The 25,402-nt window shown below is 40.8% G+C and overlaps 1 protein-coding gene across 1 annotated transcript; it reads right to left on the reverse strand.

Moving 5' to 3' along the window:
• Positions 1-900: 900 nt before the first annotated feature.
• LOC119912169 (mucin-2-like) lies at positions 901-24,220 on the reverse strand. The gene is made up of 10 exons (XM_038731211.1): positions 24,071-24,220; positions 20,210-23,686; positions 19,587-19,725; positions 17,011-17,188; positions 16,462-16,603; positions 14,264-14,407; positions 12,649-12,701; positions 3,074-12,538; positions 2,768-2,847; positions 901-1,911 (listed from the first exon to the last, which is right to left on the reverse strand). Exons 4-10 carry the CDS (start codon positions 17,120-17,122, stop codon positions 1,801-1,803), a joined length of 10,107 nt encoding a protein of 3,368 aa, XP_038587139.1. The 5' UTR covers positions 17,123-17,188; positions 19,587-19,725; positions 20,210-23,686; positions 24,071-24,220; the 3' UTR covers positions 901-1,800.
• Positions 24,221-25,402: the final 1,182 nt, after the last annotated feature.

The following is a 25,402-nucleotide window of genomic DNA, read 5'->3' on the forward strand; positions in this document are numbered from 1 at the left end:
TCTTCTTTCGCTAAATCGTCTGTGTAGCTACCTGAACGGCCACTAGATGTGTGTTTTCAGTCGTTCTACTATAGACAGAGATAAACTCTGACAAGCAGCTGAAACGCTGCTGTGGACGGAGAAGATCGGTTTCGTTATGAAACTGTTTTAAAAACATAGCTGTGTGGATGTAGCCTCATTACCCTGCTCCTCTTTCTACTCCTCTCATGTCAACCCTCCCGTTTTCCCCCGAGACTCTCGTAATTTTCCGTTCTCACGCGGTATCCATCAGTTAAATGTTTCCCTGTAAATCTCCCGTATTTTTAACCTTTATGAAATCAAATAAAAACCTGAAAATGAAAACAATCCACTGACATGATATAAGGCCTATAGCCTACTAATGGCAAACCATATGAAATTATAATGAATATTAGCCTATTTAATATTAACAATTCGCTATATAATATGGAATTTACATTGTAGCCTATTTTTATTTATAAAAATTTTCCTTATTTTAAAATCTCACTGAAGGCAGTTTTGACTCCCCTCTGTAGCCATTCTCCCTCTCTCTGCTCCTCTCTCCACTCCTCTCTCTTACCCCTAAAGCCTGACAGAACCAGCCTGAGCTTTCCAGAAGAAAAAGCAGCTACTTCAGAGGTTATCATCGACTCATGATGCCTGTGCTCCTTTATCTCCTAAATATTTTGGCTACAGCCTTTTTTGTTGCAGTTTTTATGGCTGTAGTAAATTTATAAAGATGCTGATATACTGTATAATGCTACATGATAAATAAAAGGCTCCAAAGACCCAGTGATTGGTGATCGGTATCGGCCGATACTGCTTTCAGCAATCGGTGATCGGCCCAAAAAATCCTGATCAGAGCAACTTTAACATATAAACATGTGTATATGTATGTATGTATTTGTATGTATATATATATATATATATATATATATGGATGTATAATAATAAATATAAATATTGTAAATTGAAGGAATGTAAGAATTAAAAGGGTAGGAGTACATAGGTTTCACCTCTTCCTACTCCTTTTCGCACATATGATAGAAGAATGTTAACACAGGAAAGAAGGGTACTTTGTTTGCTGCTCATCTGTTGTTTTTTTCTCCTATTTTTTAAAATTTTTATATACTTTCTCTTGCATGTTTAAAAATAAAGATTTCAATTAAAAAAAAATATAAAAATTGGATATACGTATACGCTCTACATTGTTCACTTTCTCTACATTTTATACTGTGAACCTTTGCACATTCCTTAGTCAGTATTTTGCACATAATTGCACAAACTTTACATCTCAAGCATATTGTACATATCTATTTAAAATATATTTTAAAATTTTAAATACCATGGCAAATTCAAATTCATTGTATGTGAACGCTTACTCAACAATAAACCTGTTTCAAATTCTGTTATCATCAGTCACATAATTTTTTATATTCAGATCAAGCTCAGACAGTGGCTAGACACCTAAACCATTATTCAAAGGACCCTGAAAATAATTATCAATAACAACATTTGAATCAACAACCCATATATAGTCAAATAACTGATCTGGAATATGGAAATTGTTTATATCATTACTTGTGTTATATTTCTCCACAAAAGGTTCAACAAAATTAATTAATTACTTATTTTATTGTGTCTTTATGAGAATTGAGAAATATTTATTTAATCGTGGATTAAGTTTATAAACATAACTTTTCAACTTTAGACTTTTGCTCAACAATGAAGTTATAGCAGACCTTGCAATTATTTTTGGCAGGCAACTGAAAATATAATTTCCCTGCAGGAGTCAATAAATGTTCATGTTGAAACAACAGGAGTTGCTGTGGTTGTAGACGTAAGGTCCACACTACTCATGAGGTTTAGAGTGATGTCTGATGGTAGCCCTTGTCTCACCAGTTCATCTCTAATCTGGAGAGAAAAAAACAGTGGCGCTGAGATTTGATTACTGCTTTCGCAAATGTTATGGTTCTGTTTTAAGTGGAGAAATGGATATAAGGAAATAAACTTAACAAAATAAAAGAAATAAAAGACATTCAGAGTGCATCACCAAAGGTCAAATGGCAGGTTATGTGATGATAAATGCATCATTGGAAAGTCTTTGATACTCGCTGGCTGCTTTCAAAACAAAAGAACATTTTAAGCACCGCTAATTCACCCTCGTGCCTACTTGTGCAATCTTCCTTCTTCCATGAATTTAAACTTTCTGTATCATTTATTGATACACAAACTTTTTTCAACATTGTTGCTCAGTTTTTTATGCCCATATTGAAAATTTACATAAAAACAGGTTGCTGTTGTAATACTGTTATTCTCAAAATAAATTTCACATTAGTTGAGTGAGTTTTCTGATGTTGACTGTCGCCCTCTAGATTAAGTGCAGTTCTCTGATGCTTTGTGTAGGAGCCATATTTGTTGTTTTCCTCCAAAGCCACAGGGGGCATATTGGATTGTGGTTTTAAGGCCGATGCTGACCTTAGGTAATTTAAGTTCCTGTATTGATGCAAACAACTGTTGATTGAAGAAGAGGAGCAAACAGTTTTAACTGTGCTCGGATTATGTTTGTATTTTATGTTAAATGACTTTGTGTTATTTATTGGAAGTGGTCAGTGTACGCTGTGAAGGACACAGGAAATAAAAGACTGGACATTGTTTTTCTGAGTACATGTTAGAAGCAATAAACCAAACTAGCAACCAGTAGCGACTAAGTCTAGGACATACTCACTACACTTTGACAGGATTTCTGATTACATAAGAAAAGACTGACCTGTTGTATGAGGTTATTCTTGATGTAGTCCTTAGACAGTGAAGATGAGGAGGAGATCCTCATTCTCAGACCTATGACAACTAGAATCACAGTGTCTCAACATTATCATGCAGGCCAGAGGAGTGTTGAAACAGAGTTTTACAGCTTTCGTAGATGAGGGCTTCATTTGCAGTTAAGTACAGTACTATTGTTCTCACTTAGCTACCTCACTTGTCATTTTGCTATGTTTATTTCCATGATATTTCCATTGATAGATGATAACAGTGTGTACAATGTACCCTCTCTATCTGTCTTTGTCATACTCACATGGATTTGAGACTGGAGTTACAGATGCATTGGTAGTTGTTGTGGTTAGTGGGGTACTTGTTGAGGAGGTGGTGAGCACGCAGGTTGTAGCTACTGTTGAGTTTGTTGGATTTATATACAAAAAATAGATTAAAGGTGAGGTGCTTTGTGGGGTTGTTGTGGTTGTTGTGGGGATAGTTGTATTTGGTCGTGTAGTGGTTGAAGCAATTGTTGTTGTTGTTGTTGTTGTAGTTGGTACAATGGTGGATGCTGTGGATAATGGGGTAGTTATTGAGGGAATGGTTGCCGTGCTTTGTGTTGTTGTTGTGGTTGGTGTAGTGGTGGTTGTAGTTGGCATGGTAATTGTTGAAGCAGTAGTGGTTGTAGTTTGTGTTGTTGAAGTTGGTGTAGTGATAGTTGCAGTCATTTGGGGAATGGCTGTAGTAGTTTGTGTGGTAGTTGAAGTTGATACAATGTTAGTTGTAGTTTGTGTGGTTGTTGTAATTGGTGTGGTGACGGTTGTAGTTGGCATGGTAGTTGTTGAAGTGGTGGTGGTTATAGTTTGTGTTGTTGTGGTAGTGGCTGTTGTGGTTAGTGGGGTAGATGTTGGAATGGTGGTTATGCTTTGCGTGGTTTGTGTAGTGATGGTTGTAGTCGTTAAGGGAATGGTGGCTGTAGTTTGTGTGGTTGTTGTAGTCGGTGTAGTGGTGGTTGTAGTTGGCATGGTAATTGTTGAAGCAGTAGTGGTTGTAGTTTGTGTTGTTGAAGTTGGTGTAGTGATAGTTGCAGTCATTTGGGGAATGGCTGTAGTAGTTTGTGTGGTAGTTGAAGTTGATACAATGTTAGTTGTAGTTTGTGTGGTTGTTGTAATTGGTGTGGTGACGGTTGTAGTTGGCATGGTAGTTGTTGAAGTGGTGGTGGTTATAGTTTGTGTTGTTGTGGTAGTGGCTGTTGTGGATAGTGGGGTAGATGTTGGAATGGTGGTTATGCTTTGCGTGGTTTGTGTAGTGATGGTTGTAGTCGTTAAGGGAATGGTGGCTGTAGTTTGTGTGGTTGTTGTAGTCGGTGTGGTGGTGGTTGCTGTGGTTAGGTGGGTAGTTGTTGAGGGAATGGTGGTGGTGGTTTGTGTGGTGGTTGTTGTAGTGGTGGCTGTGGTTGGTGGGCTAGTTGTTGAAGCAATAGTTGTTGTCTGTGTGGGTATAGGAGATGGTGTAGTTGTGTTTGGCATAGTTATGGTTGTAGTTGTTGGGGTAGTTGTTGGGGGAATGGTTGTAGTAGTTTGTGTGGTAGATGGTGTAGTGATTGGCGTAGTTGGTGGGGTTGTTGTTGATACAATGTTAGTTGTAGTTTGTGCGGTTGTTGAAATTGGTGTGGTGGTAGTTACTGTGGTTAGTTGGGTAGTTGTTGAGGGAACGGTAGTTGTGCTTTCTGTGGTTGTTGTGGTGGCTGTAGTTGGCAGGGTAGTTGTTGAAGCAGTGGTAGTTGTAGTTTCTGTGGTTGTTGTGGTGGTGGTTGTAGTTGGCATGGAGGTTGTTGAAGCAGTGGTGGTTGTAGTTTGTGTTGTTGCAGTTGGTATAGCGATAGTTGTAGTCATCGAGGGAATGGCTGAAGTAGTTTGTGTGGTAGTTGGAGTTGGTGTAGTTGGTGGGGTTGTTGTTGATACAATGTTAGTTGTAGTTTGTGCGTTTGTTGAAATTGGTGTGGTGGTGGTTACTGGGGTTAGTTGGGTAGTTGTTGAGGGAATGGTGGTGGTGCTTTCTGTGGTTGTTGTTGTGGTGGCTGTAGTTGGCAGGGTAGTTGTTGAAGCAGTGGTGGTTGTAGTTTGTGTTGCTGTCGTAGTGGCTGTTGTGGTTAGTGGGGTAGATGTTGAAGGAATGGTGGTTATGCTTTGCGTAGTTTGTGTAGTGATGGTTGTAGTCATTGAGGGAATGGTTGTAGTAGTTTGTGTGGTTGTTGCAGTTGGTGTAACTCTGGCTGTAGTTGATGGGGTTGTTGTTGATACAATGTTGGCTGTAGTTTGTGTGGTTGTTGTAATTGGTGTGGCGGTGGTTGCTGTGGTTAGTTGGGTAGTTGTTGAGGGAATGGTGGTGGTGCTTTGTGTGGTTGTTGTAGTGGTGACTGTGGTTGGTGGGCTAGTTGTTGAAGCAATAGTTGTTGTTTGTGTGGGTATAGGAGTAGGTATAGTTATGGTTGTAGTTATTGGGATAGTTGTTGGGGGTATGGTTGTAGTAGTTTGTGTGGTAGATGGTGTAGTGATTGGTGTAGTTGGTAGGGTTGTTGTTGATACAATATTAGTTGTAGTTTGTGCGGTTGTTGAAATTGGTGTGGTTAGTTGGGTAGTTGTTGAGGGAATGGTGGTTGTGCTTTCTGTGGTTGTTGTGGTGGTGGTTGTAGTTGGCATGGAGGTTGTTGAAGCAGTGGTGGATGTAGTTTGTGTTGTAGTTGGTGTAGTGATAGTTGTAGTCATTGAGGGAATGGTTGAAGTAGTTTGTGTGGTAGTTGGAGTTGGTGTAGTGATTGGTGTAGTTGGTGGGGTTGTTGATGATACAATATTAGTTGTAGTTTGTGCGGTTGTTGAAGGTGGTGTAGTAATGGCTGTAGTCGTTAAGGGAATGGTGGTTGTAGTTTGTGTGGTAGTTGAAGTTGGTGTAGTGATTGGTGTAGTTGGTGGGGTTGTTGTTGATACAATGTTGGCTGTAGTTTGTGTGGTTGTTGTAATTGGTGTGGTGGTGGTTGCTGTGGTTAGTTGGGTAGTTGTTGAGGGAATGGTGGTGGTGCTTTCTGTGGTTGTTGTAGTGGTGACTGTGGTTGGTGGGCTAGTTGTTGAAGCAATAGTTGTTGTTTGTGTGGGTATAGGAGTTGGCGTAGTTATGGTTGTAGTTATTGGGATAGTTGTTGGGGGAATGGTTGTAGTAGTTTGTGTGGTAGATGGTGTAGCGATTGGTGTAGTTGGTGGGGTTGTTGTTGATACAATATTAGTTGTAGTTTGTGCGGTTGTTGAAATTGGTGTGATGGCGGTTACTGTGGTTAGTTGGGTAGTTGTTGAGGGAATGGTGGTGGTGCTTTCTGTGGTTGTTGTGGTGGTGGTTGTAGTTGGCAGGGAGGTTGTTGAAGCAGTGGTGGTTGTAGTTTGTGTTGTAGTTGGTGTAGTGATAGTTGTAGTCATTGAGGGAATGGTTGAAGTAGTTTGTGTGGTAGTTGGAGTTGGTGTAGTTGGTGGGGTTGTTGTTGATACAATGTTAGTTGTAGTTTGTGCGTTTGTTGAAATTGGTGTGGTGGTGGTTACTGGGGTTAGTTGGGTAGTTGTTGAGGGAATGGTGGTGGTGCTTTCTGTGGTTGTTGTTGTGGTGGCTGTAGTTGGCAGGGTAGTTGTTGAAGCAGTGGTGGTTGTAGTTTGTGTTGCTGTCGTAGTGGCTGTTGTGGTTAGTGGGGTAGATGTTGAAGGAATGGTGGTTATGCTTTGCGTGGTTTGTGTAGTGATGGTTGTAGTCATTGAGGGAATGGTTGTAGTAGTTTGTGTGGTAGTTGAAGTTGGTGTAGTGATTGGTGTAGTTGATGGGGTTGTTGTTGATACAATATTAGTTGTAGTTTGTGCGGTTGTTGAAATTGGTGTGGTGGCGGTTACTGTGGTTAGTTGGGTAGTTGTTGAGGGAATGGTGGTGGTGCTTTCTGTGGTTGTTGTAGTGGTGACTGTGGTTGGTGGGCTAGTTGTTGAAGCAATAGTTGTTGTTTGTGTGGGTATAGGAGTAGGTATAGTTATGGTTGTAGTTATTGGGATAGTTGTTGGGGGTATGGTTGTAGTAGTTTGTGTGGTAGATGGTGTAGTGATTGGTGTAGTTGGTAGGGTTGTTGTTGATACAATATTAGTTGTAGTTTGTGCGGTTGTTGAAATTGGTGTAGTTAGTTGGGTAGTTGTTGAGGGAATGGTGGTGGTGCTTTCTGTGGTTGTTGTGGTGGTGGTTGTAGTTGGCATGGAGGTTGTTGAAGCAGTGGTGGATGTAGTTTGTGTTGTAGTTGGTGTAGTGATAGTTGTAGTCATTGAGGGAATGGTTGAAGTAGTTTGTGTGGTAGTTGGAGTTGGTGTAGTGATTGGTGTAGTTGGTGGGGTTGTTGATGATACAATGTTAGTTGTAGTTTGTGTGGTTGTTGAAATTGGTGTGGTGGCGGTTACTGAGGTTAGTTGGGTAGTTGTTGAGGGAATGGTGGTTGTGCTTTCTGTGGTTGTTGTGGTGGTGGTTGTAGTTGGCATGGAGGTTGTTGAAGCAGTGGTGGTTGTAGTTTGTGTTGTTGCAGTTGGTATAGCGATAGTTGTAGTCATCGAGGGAATGGCTGAAGTAGTTTGTGTGGTAGTTGGAGTTGGTGTAGTTGGTGGGGTTGTTGTTGATACAATGTTAGTTGTAGTTTGTGCGTTTGTTGAAATTGGTGTGGTGGTGGTTACTGGGGTTAGTTGGGTAGTTGTTGAGGGAATGGTGGTGGTGCTTTCTGTGGTTGTTGTTGTGGTGGCTGTAGTTGGCAGGGTAGTTGTTGAAGCAGTGGTGGTTGTAGTTTGTGTTGCTGTCGTAGTGGCTGTTGTGGTTAGTGGGGTAGATGTTGAAGGAATGGTGGTTATGCTTTGCGTGGTTTGTGTAGTAATGGCTGCAGTCGTTAAGGGAATGGTGGTTGTAGTTTGTGTGGTAGTTGAAGTTGGTGTAGTGATTGGTGAAGTTGGTGGGGTTGTTGTTGATACAATGTTGGCTGTAGTTTGTGTGGTTGTTGTAATTGGTGTGGTGGTGGTTGCTGTGGTTAGTTGGGTAGTTGTTGAGGGAATGGTGGTGGTGCTTTGTGTGGTTGTTGTAGTGGTGACTGTGGTTGGTGGGCTAGTTGTTGAAGCAATAGTTGTTGTTTGTGTGGGTATAGGAGTTGGCGTAGTTATGGTTGTAGTTATTGGGATAGTTGTTGGGGGAATGGTTGTAGTAGTTTGTGTGGTAGATGGTGTAGCGATTGGTGTAGTTGGTGGGGTTGTTGTTGATACAATGTTAGTTGTAGTTTGTGCGGTTGTTGAAATTGGTGTGATGGCGGTTACTGTGGTTAGTTGGGTAGTTGTTGAGGGAATGGTGGTGGTGCTTTCTGTGGTTGTTGTGGTGGTGGTTGTAGTTGGCAGGGAGGTTGTTGAAGCAGTGGTGGTTGTAGTTTGTGTTGTAGTTGGTGTAGTAATAGTTGTAGTCATTGAGGGAATGGTTGAAGTAGTTTGTGTGGTAGTTGGAGTTGGTGTAGTTGGTGGGGTTGTTGTTGATACAATGTTAGTTGTAGTTTGTGCGTTTGTTGAAATTGGTGTGGTGGTGGTTACTGGGGTTAGTTGGGTAGTTGTTGAGGGAATGGTGGTGGTGCTTTCTGTGGTTGTTGTTGTGGTGGTTGTAGTTGGCAGGGAGGTTGTTGAAGCAGTGGTGGTTGTAGTTTGTGTTGTAGTTGGTGTAGTGATAGTTGTAGTCATTGAGGGAATGGTTGAAGTAGTTTGTGTGGTAGTTGGAGTTAGTGTAGTTGGTGGGGTTGTTGTTGATACAATGTTAGTTGTAGTTTGTGCGTTTGTTGAAATTGGTGTGGTGGTGGTTACTGGGGTTAGTTGGGTAGTTGTTGAGGGAATGGTGGTGGTGCTTTCTGTGGTTGTTGTTGTGGTGGCTGTAGTTGGCAGGGTAGTTGTTGAAGCAGTGGTGGTTGTAGTTTGTGTTGCTGTCGTAGTGGCTGTTGTGGTTAGTGGGGTAGATGTTGAAGGAATGGTGGTTATGCTTTGCGTGGTTTGTGTAGTGATGGTTGTAGTCATTGAGGGAATGGTTGTAGTAGTTTGTGTGGTAGTTGAAGTTGGTGTAGTGATTGGTGTAGTTGATGGGGTTGTTGTTGATACAATATTAGTTGTAGTTTGTGCGGTTGTTGAAATTGGTGTGGTGGCGGTTACTGTGGTTAGTTGGGTAGTTGTTGAGGGAATGGTGGTGGTGCTTTGTGTGGTTGTTGTAGTGGTGACTGTGGTTGGTGGGCTAGTTGTTGAAGCAATAGTTGTTGTTTGTGTGGGTATAGGAGTAGGTATAGTTATGGTTGTAGTTATTGGGATAGTTGTTGGGGGTATGGTTGTAGTAGTTTGTGTGGTAGATGGTGTAGTGATTGGTGTAGTTGGTAGGGTTGTTGTTGATACAATATTAGTTGTAGTTTGTGCGGTTGTTGAAATTGGTGTAGTTAGTTGGGTAGTTGTTGAGGGAATGGTGGTGGTGCTTTCTGTGGTTGTTGTGGTGGTGGTTGTAGTTGGCATGGAGGTTGTTGAAGCAGTGGTGGATGTAGTTTGTGTTGTAGTTGGTGTAGTGATAGTTGTAGTCATTGAGGGAATGGTTGAAGTAGTTTGTGTGGTAGTTGGAGTTGGTGTAGTGATTGGTGTAGTTGGTGGGGTTGTTGATGATACAATGTTAGTTGTAGTTTGTGCAGTTGTTGAAATTGGTGTGGTGGCGGTTACTGAGGTTAGTTGGGTAGTTGTTGAGGGAATGGTGGTTGTGCTTTCTGTGGTTGTTGTGGTGGTGGTTGTAGTTGGCATGGAGGTTGTTGAAGCAGTGGTGGTTGTAGTTTGTGTTGTTGCAGTTGGTATAGCGATAGTTGTAGTCATCGAGGGAATGGTTGAAGTAGTTTGTGTGGTAGTTGGAGTTGGTGTAGTTGGTGGGGTTGTTGTTGATACAATGTTAGTTGTAGTTTGTGCGTTTGTTGAAATTGGTGTGGTGGTGGTTACTGGGGTTAGTTGGGTAGTTGTTGAGGGAATGGTGGTGGTGCTTTCTGTGGTTGTTGTTGTGGTGGCTGTAGTTGGCAGGGTAGTTGTTGAAGCAGTGGTGGTTGTAGTTTGTGTTGCTGTCGTAGTGGCTGTTGTGGTTAGTGGGGTAGATGTTGAAGGAATGGTGGTTATGCTTTGCGTGGTTTGTGTAGTAATGGCTGCAGTCGTTAAGGGAATGGTGGTTGTAGTTTGTGTGGTAGTTGAAGTTGGTGTAGTGATTGGTGTAGTTGGTGGGGTTGTTGTTGATACAATGTTGGCTGTAGTTTGTGTGGTTGTTGTAATTGGTGTGGTGGTGGTTGCTGTGGTTAGTTGGGTAGTTGTTGAGGGAATGGTGGTGGTGCTTTGTGTGGTTGTTGTAGTGGTGACTGTGGTTGGTGGGCTAGTTGTTGAAGCAATAGTTGTTGTTTGTGTGGGTATAGGAGTTGGCGTAGTTATGGTTGTAGTTATTGGGATAGTTGTTGGGGGAATGGTTGTAGTAGTTTGTGTGGTAGATGGTGTAGCGATTGGTGTAGTTGGTGGGGTTGTTGTTGATACAATGTTAGTTGTAGTTTGTGCGGTTGTTGAAATTGGTGTGGTGGTGGTTACTGGGGTTAGTTGGGTAGTTGTTGAGGGAATGGTGATTGTGCTTTCTGTGGTTGTGGTGGTGGTTGTAGTTGGCATGGAGGTTGTTGAAGCAGTGGTGGTTGTAGTTTGTGTTGTTGTCGTAGTGGCCGTTGTGGTTAGTGGGGTAGATGTTGAAGGAATGGTGGTTATGCTTTGCGTGGTTTGTGTAGTGATGGTTGTAGTCATTGAGGGAATGGTTGTACTAGTTTGTGTGGTTGTTGCAGTTGGTGTAGTAATGGCTGTAGTCGTTAAGGGAATGGTGTTTGTAGTTTGTGTGTTAGTTGTAGTTGGTGTAACGCTGGCTGTAGTTGATGGGGTTGTTGTTGATACCAGGTTAGTTGTAGTTTGTGCGGTTGTTGTAATTGGTGTGGTGGTGGTTGCTGTGGTTAGGTGAATAGTTGTTGAGGGAATGGTGGTTGTGCTTTGTGTGACTGCAGTGGTGGCTGTAGTTGGTGGGGTACTTGAACTAATAGTGAGTGTTTGCGTTGTTGTTGGACTTGGTGTAGTGATTGTCATAGTTGTTGATGGAATGGTAGTTGTAGTTGGTGTAGTGGTTGGGGGTATGGTTGTAGTAGTTTGTGTGGTAGGTAGAGTAGGTGTAGTGTTTGGTGTAGTTGGTGGGGTTGTTGTTGATACTATGTTAGTTGTAGTTTGTGCAGTTGTTGTAATTGGTGTGGTGGTGATTACTGTGGTTAGTTGGGTACTTGTTGAGGGAACGGTGGTGGTGCTTTGTGTGGTTGTAGTGGTGGCTGTAGTTGGTGGGGTGGTTGTTGAAGGAATAGTGTTTGTTTGCGTGGGTGTTGGAGTTGGCGTAGTTGTGGTTGGTGTAGTTATGGTTGTAGTTGCTGGGATAGTTGTTGGGGGAATGGTTGTAGTAGTTGGTGGGGTAGTTGAACTAATGGTGGGTGTTTGCGTTGTTGTTGGAGTTGGTGTAGTGATGATTGTAGTTGTTGCCGGAATGGTAGTTGTAGTTTGTGTAGTGGTTGGGGGTATGGTTGTAGTAGTTGGTGTGGTAGGTAGAGTAGGTGTAGTGTTTGGTGTAGTTGGTGGCATCGTTGTTGATACTATGTTAGTTGTAGTTTGTGCAGTTGTTGCAATTGGTGTGGTGGTGGTTACTGAGGTTAGTTGGGTACTTGTTGAGGGAACGGTGGTGGTGCTTTGTGTGGTTGTAGTGGTGGCTGTAGTTGGTGGGGTGGTTGTTGAAGGAATAGTGTTTGTTTGCGTGGGTGTTGGAGTTGGCGTAGTTGTGGTTGGTGTAGTTATGGTTGTAGTTGCTGGGATAGTTGTTGGGGGAATGGTTGTAGTAGTTGGTGGGGTAGTTGAACTAATAGTTGGTGTTTGCGTTGTTGACGGAATGGTAGTTGTAGTTGGTGTAGTGGTTGGGGGTATAGTTGTAGTAGTTTGTGTGGTAGGTAGAGTAGGTGTGGTGATTGGTGTAGTTGGTGCGGTTGTTGTTGATACCATGTTAGTTGTAGTTTGTGTAGTTGTTGTAATTGGTGTGGTGGTGGTTGCTGCGGGTAGTTGGGTAGTTGTTGAGGGAACGGTGGTGGTGCTTTGTGTGGTTGTTGTAGTGGTGACTGTGGTTGGTGGGGTTATTGTTGAAGCAATAGTGGTTGTTTGTGTGGTTGTTGTAGTTGGTGTAGTTGTGGTTGGTGTAGTTATGGTTGTAGTTGCTGGGATAGTTGTTGGGGGAATGGTTGTAGTAGTTTGTGTGGTAGTTGTGGTTGATGATACAATGTTGGCTGTAGTTTGTGTGGTTGTAATTGGTGTGGTGGTGGTTGCTGTGGTTAGTTGGGTAGTTGTTGAGGGAATGGTGGTTGTGCTTTGTGTCGTTATTGTTGTGATAGGTGTAGTTGATGGGGTAGTTGCTGAAGCACTTGTGGTTGTAGTTTGTGTTGAAGGAATGGTGGTTATGCTTTGTGTGGCTTGTGTAGTGATGATTGTAGTAGTTGATGTAGTGATGGCTGTAGTTGGTGCGGTTGTTGTAACTGGTGAGGTAGTGGTTAGTGGGGTAGTTGAGGAGAAAATAGTAGCTGTAGTTTGTGCGGTAGTTGTAGTTTGTGTAAGCATGGATGTTGTAGGTACTGGTGTAGTTGTTGGGTCTGCAAACAGAAGTGAATATAAAAGATTGCAAGTGAACTTCATAATCCAGGAAATCACAAGTAGGTTTTAAAACATAAAAAAAACAAGGAAGAAGTAGAACCATACTCACTGTTTCCAACACTGACAATGACACACCGTAGCTCTGAGTGATACTTGACTAAACTGTTGAAATAAATAAACATGGTAGTGTAGAGTTTAGATTTTTACAACAAAGTTTTTACCAAATGTATTTCAGTGTTTTTTCAAATGTAATACTGGGTGGTTTTAGGCCAGACAAATTATATTAAAACTTAATTAAACCATTGTTCATCTCCTCTTTGCAATGTGAAGGAAACTGACACCTCTTTGTTTAAGTGCCAGAAGGATTCTTTTAACGTTTAACTTTTTCATAGACATCTAAGATTGGGTGTCGACCGTTTTGGAGACAACCCCTGTTGTGCTGTATGACTAGTTGGGATCGGCGCTCTCTTGTTTGACCAAAAGTAACAAAGAACAGTAAGGTACACCCTTCCTAATTGGGTGACGAAGAAGCTAACCAAATGACCAATGACTATGGACCTAAGCCATGTGGAAGAAAAAGGACACGCCCACATACCTGGAGGATATAAACAACTCATTTTTTGAGAATCAGGACTGTAAGCTGTAAATCTGAAAGAGGAACAACTTTCCAGTCCACTGCAGTGTTTTTGTTTTATGTTTGTTCTGTAATGCCATCTTTTATTCACCTATTTTTAAATTAAATTTTCTTGTTAATTTTCATCGAACCCAGCTTCTCCTTTCTCAAATTTTGAAAAAATGTAACAGTAGCTTATTTACAAATATTTTTTTTTATAGATTTCAGTCCATCTTGCTCAAGGAGGATTTTCTTCCCATCAGCACGCACATGTAATTGTCTCACATAAAACATACATTGTGAGGGTCATACACAAGTCACACTCGAGGTCACTTGCGGGCCTAGAAGTACAGTCCTTAAATATAGCACTTTGCCTCATTCTCTTTCCCTGTCAGGGTTACAGCAGCTGGCTCAAGGCTATTACATAAGCTAGTTTTCTTGAGTTTTGTATGTGTACAGGCTGACTGTCTCCACTTAAAATATTATGTATGTATCCTCACGCCTCTACTATGCTAGGTAAGACATTAGCATCTAAACATCCAGCCCATAGGCTGCTCAGGTGAGTTAAAAATGACAAATATAAGCAAAGACCACTGACACTATGGGATAGCAGGTCGATACATTTGTGGACAGGATTACAGCATTGTGTTCTCAGTTAAGATGCTGATGCTATGATATCCCCGGTTAGGCATCATTTTGGGAAATATGCATATTTTCTTTCTTACAGATAAGAATTTGACTAAAGTTTCTGAAAGGTGGATATTTTTAAACCTGTGGATAGAGTAAGGTTAGCTGTTTCCAATCTTTACTCTATGCTAAGCTAAGCAGCTCCTGGCTGTAGCGTCATACTGCATTAAGAGTACAGAGTGGATTTTAAAATGGTAAAAATTTAAACGATAACGTTTCCCATTCTCATTTAGGAAACTATTTCCAGAACTCCTTTCTTTCTGTTATTATACTTATTATAATAACTATATTATAACTGGATATATGCATATTACTGAAAGACCTTTGTCATAAAAACACAGTTCATAGTTTTTAATTTAAGGTATTGCTACAGTTTTTCCATATACATTGCTCTAAGGTAATGTTTATAGAAAATGTGACTGACTTGAAAAGTGCCTGGACCACAAAACAGATGGGGTGGCTTTCTCCATCTTGGTTTTCAGATGGCGTCCAGCTCAGGATGTACTGTCCAGCTCCTAATGTAGTCTGGTTTGTGTTCTTCGGCCCACTGAACAGCAGCTCAGAAATCCTTTAAAAAACAGAAGAATAAAAGGCTTGGTAAGTTAAAAAAGCATTTCCAAAAACCTCCCCAGTCACAAATGTAGCAAATTTTCCATGACACCATGATTCAAATTCTCCTGCTGGGGTGTTCCCTCCTAATTTTTAATGTTGTTTTCTTCATTGACAGCTGCAGGGTGATTTTTGATGAGTCCTATAAGCTTCTTTTGACTCAACAGTTTTCAGTGGCGAATAAAGACCTTACATAATGTGTGTGTTTTTCGGCGTTTGATCCAAATAATAACCTACAGACACCTTTTCATTTCCCCAGTGTCTCCAGTCAGAGGACATTTAGGGGAATCACATTTTCTGACGGCTCTTTCAGAGGTGTGTCAAGCAGGCTACAGACTCTTTTAAATGTCGTTCAGAAGATTTCAAAGTAAAAGCTCTCAAATCAACTTGAAAGAAAGCATTTGTCAGAGCTCAGGAGGATGAGGACCCCAACACAGAATGCCAGAGCAGTGGCTAAGTACAAGACAAATCCAAGGAAAGCGATATAAAACAATAATCCACAAAAAGGCTAGGAAGACAGGAACACGAAGCATAGACAAACACATGTGACAGAGCATCAACAAGCTACAATAAACCGACAAAGACTGAACAGAATACAGGCATTAAGTACTAGGGCTAATGAGCAGGGAGGGAGTCAACAGGTGAAAGACATGAGGGACTAATCAGAAACAGGAACAAGACAACAGACACTGACTACTACAAAATTAACCAGGAAGTAAAGCATGCACCAACAGACCAGGACAGAAGTAACACAATATCACAGAACACATGCATAACAGACAAAACCTAAACAAGAACAGTGAATTAGAACACAGTGGCAGGGAGTGAAACACATAATGGGCCAAGGCAAGACTGAACAGAAATAACTGAACAGGGCTGAACATGCAACAATAAACATAACAAAGCAGAACAGAGGAATAAAAACCCTAAACCACGTAAACAGACTGAAACAAGAAACACTGAACAGACTGATATCAAGACAACAGACAGGACTGAAAACCAAAACACAACAGACCAAATAACAGTTACAGAACTGACCAATAAACAAAACTTGCGGAGAACTAAACTATACAGAGCAGACAGGCAGAATGCAACCAAGCATGAAATAAACACCAGATAATAACAGAATGAAATGCATGCACAGATCAAAACCAAACAAGACAGGAAACAGTAAGAACAAGAACACAAAAACAAAACCCAACATAACGGACTAAAACAGGAAAAAACATGAATAGAAATCCAAAATCCTAACAGCATTGCTGCAAAAAACATTCTTGCACTTTTATTTTGCAGGCAAAACCACTAAAGAGGAAGTGATTATGTGAGTATTACGGCAGTTTTGGTGAGGATCCATGATCAATGAGAGAATGAATGTTGTAAAATTCCTTTGTAAACTTTATCTGTTATGTGGTTTATAATGGACTGTGGTGCAGACACAATGTTACACACTTGGCTTACATCTTCAATGTTATCTGTCAGTGGCCAAGTTGCAATAACATATGGTTTTACTGAATAATAAAGCAAATATAATTTCTAAATATATCTACCTAAAGAAACCTAATTTCTTGACTGGCTACCCTCTGCTGTCTCAGAAGACGACACCTTTTGTCCTGTGTCAACCACCATAGCTATCCTACGCTCTTTGAAATGGGGGGCAGTGGAGTGGTAAACTAGACAGTTTGTTGCAATTCGCAACCTCAGATCTTACACACTGAACCTTTAAAACTCTAAGCCTGGCTTTGAATGCACTCTGCTGTCTATACTTAACCTACAGTGTGTGTATACTAATGCACTATACAGTTGGTTCTGTACACTTGTTGCACTCTTGCCAAACCTGTTACACAACACAAGAGTCTTTGTGGACCTGAAAACCATGGCAAATGAAAAACATTTGTATGCCTGATTTCCTTGTGTGGATCAGTATTTCTTATCTTACCAGAGAAAGTTTCGCAGGCCATCATTCATCTGCGGTATAACTACCTTCTTTTAAAAGAGCGTTTATTTTTGACTTACGTGGATATGTTTGCTGTTGCATTGATGCTGATTTCTAGAGCCTGATTGATGGGGGTATACAGCTGAGCTCTGTTGGCTGGGGATGGATGCAGAAACTTGGGCAAATATAGTCCCTCTGTGCAGGATGGCACCGCAGCGTCCACTGGAACAATAAGAAAAGCAAAAATTTTATCCATACAGACGTTTTCTCAGGATGGCAATAGCGATTGGTCCCTCCATCCATCAGTCTCTGCACCACTTTAGTCTAGACTACAATATCTCAGCAACTGTTGAATTGCCATAAAGTTTTGGGAAAATAGAAAATGTTACGATAGAAAGCTAATACGTATGTGAAACATGGGTACCTTCTAAACATCAGCATATAAAACAGGAAAATTGTCATTACCTTGTCAATTATATACATATTTATCTAGTTTTGGTGAGACTATAACTGTTGACAAACAACTTTGATAATATACATGTTACTAAACTGATTCTACTGAAACTTATGAGATTATTTCTAACTTCAGCACAGCTAAACAATGGCACACAGCCAAAACAAGGTCTTACCATTAAAAACAAACTGAACAGGTAGTTTGCTTATAGCGCTGTTGGTAGTTATTGTCGTCTGCACCCCGAGAGTTGGAGTCAGGGTGATATTCTGCGTGGGAAAGTCCTCCATAACCAGCTGTACGGCGTATAGACCTTGATTACTGGTATTAGTGGGGCTGAATGACAAAGTGCAAGACTGCAAGAGGACAAAAAGGGACAAGAGGTCACATACTGTATATAAAGCACAAGATGATTATGTGATGGCATCAGGGTTGGCCCTATCATCTTGTTTTTTCTTCTTCATTCCAGGAAGTTGATGGGTGGAGCTTAGAGCTGGCCGGTATATTGGTATAATAAGGTATACGGAAATAATTTCAAAAGAGATATAAAATTAGACAATAACGTTTATACCGATATAGTTTGATATTGAGTTAATTTTTTTATGTTTCCTGCCAGCATTTGCTCGTGTCTCTCCCTCACCACACAGCCCCACCCCTCCCTCTGCATCTGCACGCAGCTGTCTACCAAGGAGGTAAGCCACAGTTGAACCAGTGAAGCCGACCAAAGCCTGCATGGAGGGCTTATGCTGCTGTAGTATTTTACTGGTCCAAAACTGGCTTCACTGCTCTACATTCAAAATTGCGTGGCTTTGTCCAGTAATATACTGTCTAAGCAGTCTACTCACGAACTCTCTAACAACATGGAGGGAGACAAAGTGCCGGTCAACACTGCCAAAGACCTGGCTTGTAAAAAGAAAACCAACGGTTCAGTCAGTGTTTCCCACACATACAGTGCACTTTATTTTGGCGGTCCGCCGGGTTAGGAGACACATTGTAGCATCAGAGAAACACGGTGATTACGTTACAAGTCGCGACACTGTGGATATTTCACAAGAGCGGACCAGGTAAAGTGACATTGAACACACCAGTCTGATGTCATGCGTTAGCTACCACGTTGGTTTTGTTTTGATAGGCTACGTCGTCAACACACCTCCTCAACATGTGGCACAGCTGTTGCTGTGAATGGAACCGCGGAAAGAAATGTCCAGAAGACAAGTTTGTTTTTTCCCCCAGTGACTTTATATAACGTAACCTACTATTGACTGAGAAAGTCACCGGAGCAGACATACAGGGAAGGAGAGACAGAAAGAGAAAATAAGCGGGGCACACTGATGTGTTTGCAACAGAGGTATGTTAGGTCTTTGAGTGTTAAGAGAACTGAAGGAGGCAGATTCAATAAGTGAGTGACACTTAAATAAGGGAGAATGAAGTATAATTAAAAAGGTGAATTAAGAAACAAGCTACTACAAATAGTCCAAACATGCCCGCTATGCAATAATCTTTATAACGCAGCCTGTCTTGCAGTTCTTCGAGGCTACTCGTAATAATATTTCTACATTTTGTTTGAAGTTCACATAACGTAACCCCCCACTGTTACTCAGGCTGCCTGCATTTAAAGTTGGAATCAAAACATTTATATAAATGTTGTCAATCAGTGTCTAGTCAATGTATTTGCTACAGAAATGGTTACCAGTCTGCCTCAAAGTAGTGAGAGAATAACATGACACAGCTGACTGTGACACAGACACCTGTTGCTGTCCCCCTTGAGACCTTTGCTCTGTTTGACTTTATCTCTGCTCCAGGATGTTTCCCTCCTAAGTGGCCTTGAGCTGTACTTTATTGGAGGCGCTGAAGTTTACATTTGTGTGGATTTCTGTTTTCAGTTTCGGTTTTCTACCTCTGATGAAGAGCATTGTGCTGGTCTCATCGAGTACAGTCCCAGATGGGCTCTGTGTCTGGCAGACCCAGATTTTATTCTCAGAATATTACAACCTTTGTCTCAAAATATTATTCTGCAAATGACCTAGAACACAGATGTGGGAGAGATTCTGAATGTGCAGAAAGTTTTGAACATTAGAAGAAAACCTGCTGAAACACAGAGCCCCCCCCCATTAATATTATCAGTGTTAATTATTCTATCCATCTATCCATCGTCCACCGCTTATCCTGCATACAGGGTCGTGGGGGGGCTGGAGCCAATCCCAGCTGACATCGGGCGCAAGGCGGGGTACACCCTGGACAGGTCGCCAGTCCATCGCAGGGCCACACATAGACAAACAACCACTCACGCTCACACTCAACAACATTGTAGCGTCGCCAATTAACCTAGACTGCATGTCTTTGGATGGTGGGAGGAAGCCGAAGTACCCGGAGAGAACCCACGCAGACACGGGGAGAACATGCAAACTCCACACAGAAAGGCCGGGGCAACCGGGGTTTGAACCCACGAGGCGACAGTGCCATGATTCATAGGCAGGGTCATTTACTGCTTGACAGACTTAATTGGGCTGGGAAATGCCTCGAAACGCCCCTGCTCCTCACCACTCACACATGTCATACATACTAACCTGCTCACAGACACACCTTATTGTAATACTTTCTTAATTAATTATATATAATTATTATATATATTATATTATATATATAATTAAACTTAATTAATTTACAGGCTGTGTATGGTCTCCTACTTCGTCACATACTTCTGAACCATTAATTTCATTTAAATATGAGTTACTGTGGACTTTGGTGACTCACTGATGAGAGGGTAAGAACAGACGGTGGTGTGCAGGGGTCACACTCCGAGAGTCTTGTGTTTCCATATCTGCATTTAACTTCATCTCCATCAGGGTCAAATGCCAACAGGTTGAAATCTGTCTGACAGTTTGAAGGAACTCTGAGAGAGAGAGAGAGAGAGAGAGAGAGAGAGAGAGAGAGAGAGAGAAGAGAGAGAGAGAGAACGTCAGAGGTCATTTTGGCATTTTTCAACCCCTTGCGTTAGTTTCCATGTAAAGCATGAATGAGTTAGCCAACATATCTGTGCCAGAGTAAATGTTGGAGGTATTTTATCATTCTATTTAAATTAGAGTGCATTTAACCTGACTTGCTTTCTCAATGTTTTCACCAAGGGACTGCTGACAATGTAAATGATGACAGGTTTGGAGTTAGTGTGTGAAGATAATGGACTAAACATAACACCCAACCCAACATTTCTAGATGAAAATACAACACATTTAATCTTACCTTGTTACATACAACAAGTACTTAGATTATTTAAGGAACTGAATGTGGTAATATTTTGAGGTCAAATGTGACACAAGAAAATCTCGTTTTATAATTACTAACAAAATGATAGAAAAAGAAACAGTGAGAAGGCTTACCTCAGATCTGGCAGTATGGTGGTCTGGGGTGATCTGTTGGCCTGGCCGGTGTCCGACCGGTTCCTCAGCTCCACCAGAATCACAGCTCTTGATAATATGATGCCATTTACAATGTTATCTATCCATTGACCACCGTTCAACCTTTAGTGGAAGTTCATGAGAATCCATTTTTACTGTTCTCCACAGAACCCAAGTGCACTATTATGTATTATATCCAAGAGTGTTTTCCCCTATATACAGGTCTGTGCACAGACTTGTATTTTGGGGAAACTAAACAACCACTACACAAACAGCACCGAGAACAATGCCAATTTTCAAAACAGATTCACGCACAATACAAAGATGTGTTCAGTGACGAGTTTGGAGTACTTCCCATCACATACTCCATGACACTGGATCCAACTGTACAACCAGTAGTTCCTCCAGCACACTGCATCCTGGTGGCAATGCAAGCACGAGTCAAAGCGTGACAGTATGCAGAACAAAGGTGTTAAATAAAAAATAAACAGAGAAAGGTTTACTTGCACAATAGGAAAAAATGCTCTGCAATGTAAATAGAAGAAAGAGATCTGCCTTGTCCAAAAACAAGGTAACTTGGGTCAAAAAACAAGCTACTGATTACTGCATTATATTTAAATAATTTTTATATTATGAATTGTCATTGGCCACATGAATTTTGTAGTCTGTAGTCTGTAACAGTGGATGACATCATCATAGGAGGGCGTGATGCTGCAGAACACAATGCCAACCTAAAAAAAGTGCTTGACCGGGAACGAGAGATAAAGCAAGCAGTGGGACATCCACATTACCAGCAACCCGGAGTAGCCACAGTCAAATAGACTGGCAGAAATGGCAGCCTGCAGTGCCAAACCAATGATGGAAAAATCTCACAGAGATGGGATTGATGTTTTCCTCAATCTGCTGAACATCAGAAACATTCCCAGTGGCAAATCATTGGACTCACCTGCAGAATGTCTGATGTTACAACAGACAGGCTCAAATCTTCCTGTCAGCACTGTTAGAGCCAGCCCAGGATAACACAAAGCAGGTCACTGCCCCTCTCCAGAATAAAATACTCATTCAAAGCGATACTATGATGCATCACGCCGCCCACCACAGCTGCTTACAGAGGGACAAGTCGTCAGGGTGCAGACCATCAAGGGGCACAACCACCTGGGCACAGTGAAGGAAGTTTTCAATGAACCAGGCTTCTCTATCATCGGCTGCCTAGTAGGGGAGAGCGGGGTAAGTTGTCTCATGTGCAAGTTGTCACATGGTTCATAACTCCAACACTAGAAGCTCCCTCTTAAGAATCAAATAGCCAGTTTGTGTGACTTCTTGTTCTATGGTCAACTTCCTGTTCACATGTGGTCAAGGTCACTCTAATCTGAGGTGAGCACAGTTTTCTCATTTCTTTGCTTCAGAAGAAAAACATTTGCACTTTACATTATATACAATCCAACTTAGTTAGGTGTGACTGTGCAAAATAATAATTTTGTTGACAGTAGAGGAGACAATAACATGTCTTTTGATAGGCTACTTTAGCTGAAGTGCTATGTTAAAATTAGCACTCATGTCAGTTTGGGGCAAGTTATCTCAATGACTTTGACAATACAAATAGACACATATAACATGCTCAAAAAACACTGTGATATTGAGTTATTTGCTCTGGCAATAGTATTAAAATATACTGTAAAGAGAATATTATAGCTGCAGCACTGTATGAAGCAGGTGTGTGTGTGCATGTCAGGATATACAGTAGGCATGTTGTGTGTTAATGGCCACACACACTACTTCAGCAATTCAGCAGTTAACAGTTAATTTAGTGTGGTGTTATGAATGTTGGCAACAAGCACAGTAGACAGCATAATAAGCCTGTAATTTATTAAATGAGCATATTCTGACTTGGTACGGTCATAAGATTCCCAGAGAAGAAACTGAAAGTCAGACAGCCATGACAACAACAACGTTTGATTATAAAACACCACAAAAGAGTTTTTCACCTGATTTGTAGAAGCAGCTTGTTGAATATATTACTAGGTCAGCTGACATTTATTTTGATCTGTCGCCAAGTGACGTTAAAAGATTTGCCTACTGGTGTGCTGTGGCATACCAGCTGAAGTTGGCACCTCTGTGGGCACAAACGGAAAAGGCCAGCAAAGAATGGTTTACAGGTTTACTAAAGAGGAACACAATGCTGTCGCTGAGAAACTAGCCTTGCCAGGGCAAGTAACTTCAACAGAGAAAATGTTTTCTTCCACAATGTAGACAAAGTGAAACAGAAATATGAGTTTGGACCAGGAGACATATGGAATGTTGATGAAACTGGGGTGACCACTGTACAAAGTGATGCCCAGACATGGATTCAAACAAGTAGGGTCACAGGCCTCTGCTGAAAGGGGCACACTGATCCGTGCTTTCTCAGCCATAGGGAATAGTTTACCATCGTATTTTATATTTCTACCGTGTCAACTTCCTCAATCATTTCCAGATCAATGGGCCACCTGATAAGCAAATGAGGGGCAAATCCCTATGAATGGATGAAAGATACGCACTTTGTTGTCATCCTGAAACATTTCACTGAACATGCAAAGAGCTCAAAGTTTCCTCTCTGTCACGAGATAAGATATGAAGATGTAATGGAAACAAAATATGTGTGACATTCATACCATTGTGATGTATGTTTCCCAGTAAATGCTAGACAGTGTGACACTGTTATACTTTTCGTACTCTACTATCCCCTATGCATTCAGCCTGCTAACAACCAGCCAGCTTCCCAGTCTGCTAGCCACCAACCCTCTACTCTGGCACCGTTGGAAGTCCACCTGCACTCCAGTCAATTACTTTTAGGGTTGTGAGCCTGCTGGCTTGACCTGCTCAGCCCTTTGGTCCTGCCTCCTGGTCACACTTCAGACCTGCTCCACCCATCTGTTCTGCCCCCACACCGTCCATCTGAGGTCTCCAGTTCCACTTTAGTCTAGTCCTCCAGCCATCCGCCAGAGAGCAAAAGGTCCTCTGTTCAACTTCCCGAACTGCTCCTGATTAGACTGTTTTTGATTTTCTAACTTTTATCATTGCCTGTACTTATCTGGATTTGTTTGCCTTAAGCTGCACTGCTCATCTGTCTTTTGACCTTTGCCTTAATCATCACACTGTAAGCTTGTTCACCTTTTGTTTTATAGTTAAAATAAATATAAGTTTAGTTGAACCATTGACCTTTTGGAAAAGGAGGTTTTAATTTTCTCATCTTTCACTGATTATTTAAAAATTACATTTTTGGCCCTCAGTGAAATTTATTTTTTTTACATTGTCATCGTGCACTTACCACAGCTGAAAGGGAGTGTTGCTGGGCTGCTGCTGAATTATGATTCCCTCTTTCTGGCACCACTCTCCACCATTTCCCATGTCAACATTCTTCAGCCAATCTGAACATAAAGCTGCGCAAGAGTTGAAGCTCGCCACAATGCGAAGGTCCACCTGTAGTATTACAGGAAAGATATGTTGTGGCTTTAATGACAACATCTGTGATCTAAAAAAGTAGTTTAATTTATTAGAGTTCTAACAAATTGAAACATCGTAAAAACTATTGTTTTGTTGAGATAGCGTAATAGGGTTATTATCATAGAGTGCAGGCTCCAAGCAGTGCAGGGAAAAATGTTAAATCTTTTATTGTACAGTATATATTAAATATATATAGAGCATTGTTCTTAGGACTTCTAAAGACTTAAGTCTAAAGACAGACTTTACTGCATTTTCTACTGTATTGCCCACATCCCAGAAAACCTTTGACTTTTGTCAAATTGTCACACTGTCTCATTTCAAAGGTGAATAAATTGGATTAGAACAAAACAGTATACATACCATGATAGATCCATCTGTGTTAGTGTCTTTTGGGTAGTAAGTCATCACTGCTCCATAAAAACTAGTTGCCTGGGTGCTACAGACCAGCAGCAGCAGCAGCAGAGAAAGCAACATAGTGAATGTGTTTAGTCTCCTCACACAAAGAAAGTCAAAGACCAACACCAACACATCTCCCTCCAAAGACAGACTCTCGTTCTGTCTCTCTCCCTTTCTATATTTGGCTTTTTTCCAAATGGAAGACTGTTTACCTCAAAATAAAACAATAGACCAGGAAATGGCCTGTTATGAGGAAAGGTTTTTTGTTGCTGATGATTATAACCACTTGTTGTCAGGAATGGTGCCAAGTGTTACACACCAGCGGTCATTTGCAAGAGTCAATAATAAAAATAAATGGAAAGAATTCTGTAATTTTAAAGCCAAACTTGTGGTTTTTACTCAGTGTTTATGTGCGTATTGGTGTGTAATTTGTCACGTTGACTTTTGCAGCAGCAGTTCCACCTACCTGTCTGTGATAGATTTGATGGTTTCACTATGAATCACTTTGAATTAAAAAGTATCATTAAGATGTCCTTGCTGTGAATTTTACATGTGAGAATGAGGATGGTTTTCTTTTTTCATTTGGTGTCAGACAGGTGTTGTTTGACCTTAAAAATAATTAAGTGATGTGATAAAAAGGAAAATTGCTGCAAGACTCTGCCTCCCCATTTAGTATTTATACCAGAAGTGCTGTAAATGTGTGTATACACCATAGACTGTTTATAAAACAGTCTTTTGGCAGCAGCTCCACCTTCCTATTTATAAAATATAATTTTATTTTTTAAATACACATTTACAGATCTTTTCATGTACTTTGGTCTCTCAGTTGAAAATTAGTTCTCATTCTCACAAGGATAAATTAAAAGCTATGCTGTTAATAACAAAGAAAGTAAAAATATTGCTTTCTTTTAGGACAAAATTGACCTTGTTGAATATCATGATATCATTATTTTGGTGTTGATGTGTATAATTCTTTTATAAAACAAAGAGCAAAGGAAGATGTTTTTTAATCAAAACTTTTTTAGCCAAGTCCAACATTTGACATTTTTTCATGTTTTTTCATTATGTAATGTGTAATGTGTAATTATTAGCAAAATGTGACAAGCAAATTATGAAAAAGTGAACACATCTCAAAGGAAACATTACATTCATAAAGATTTTACAATATAATAAACAATAATAAAATAAAGTAACAAATATTTAAACAAATCCTTTGCAACAATGTCTTTTTCATTTATTGGTAACATAAATAATATTTTTTTATGTTCATCCTTTACAATGCTTTTCTTTACGATG

This window comes from Micropterus salmoides, unplaced genomic scaffold (genome assembly GCF_014851395.1).
Source record: "Micropterus salmoides isolate LMB-PRFRI ecotype aquatic unplaced genomic scaffold, ASM1485139v1 Ms_hic_scaffold_2, whole genome shotgun sequence".
NCBI classification, from domain to species: Eukaryota; Metazoa; Chordata; class Actinopteri; order Centrarchiformes; family Centrarchidae; genus Micropterus; species Micropterus salmoides.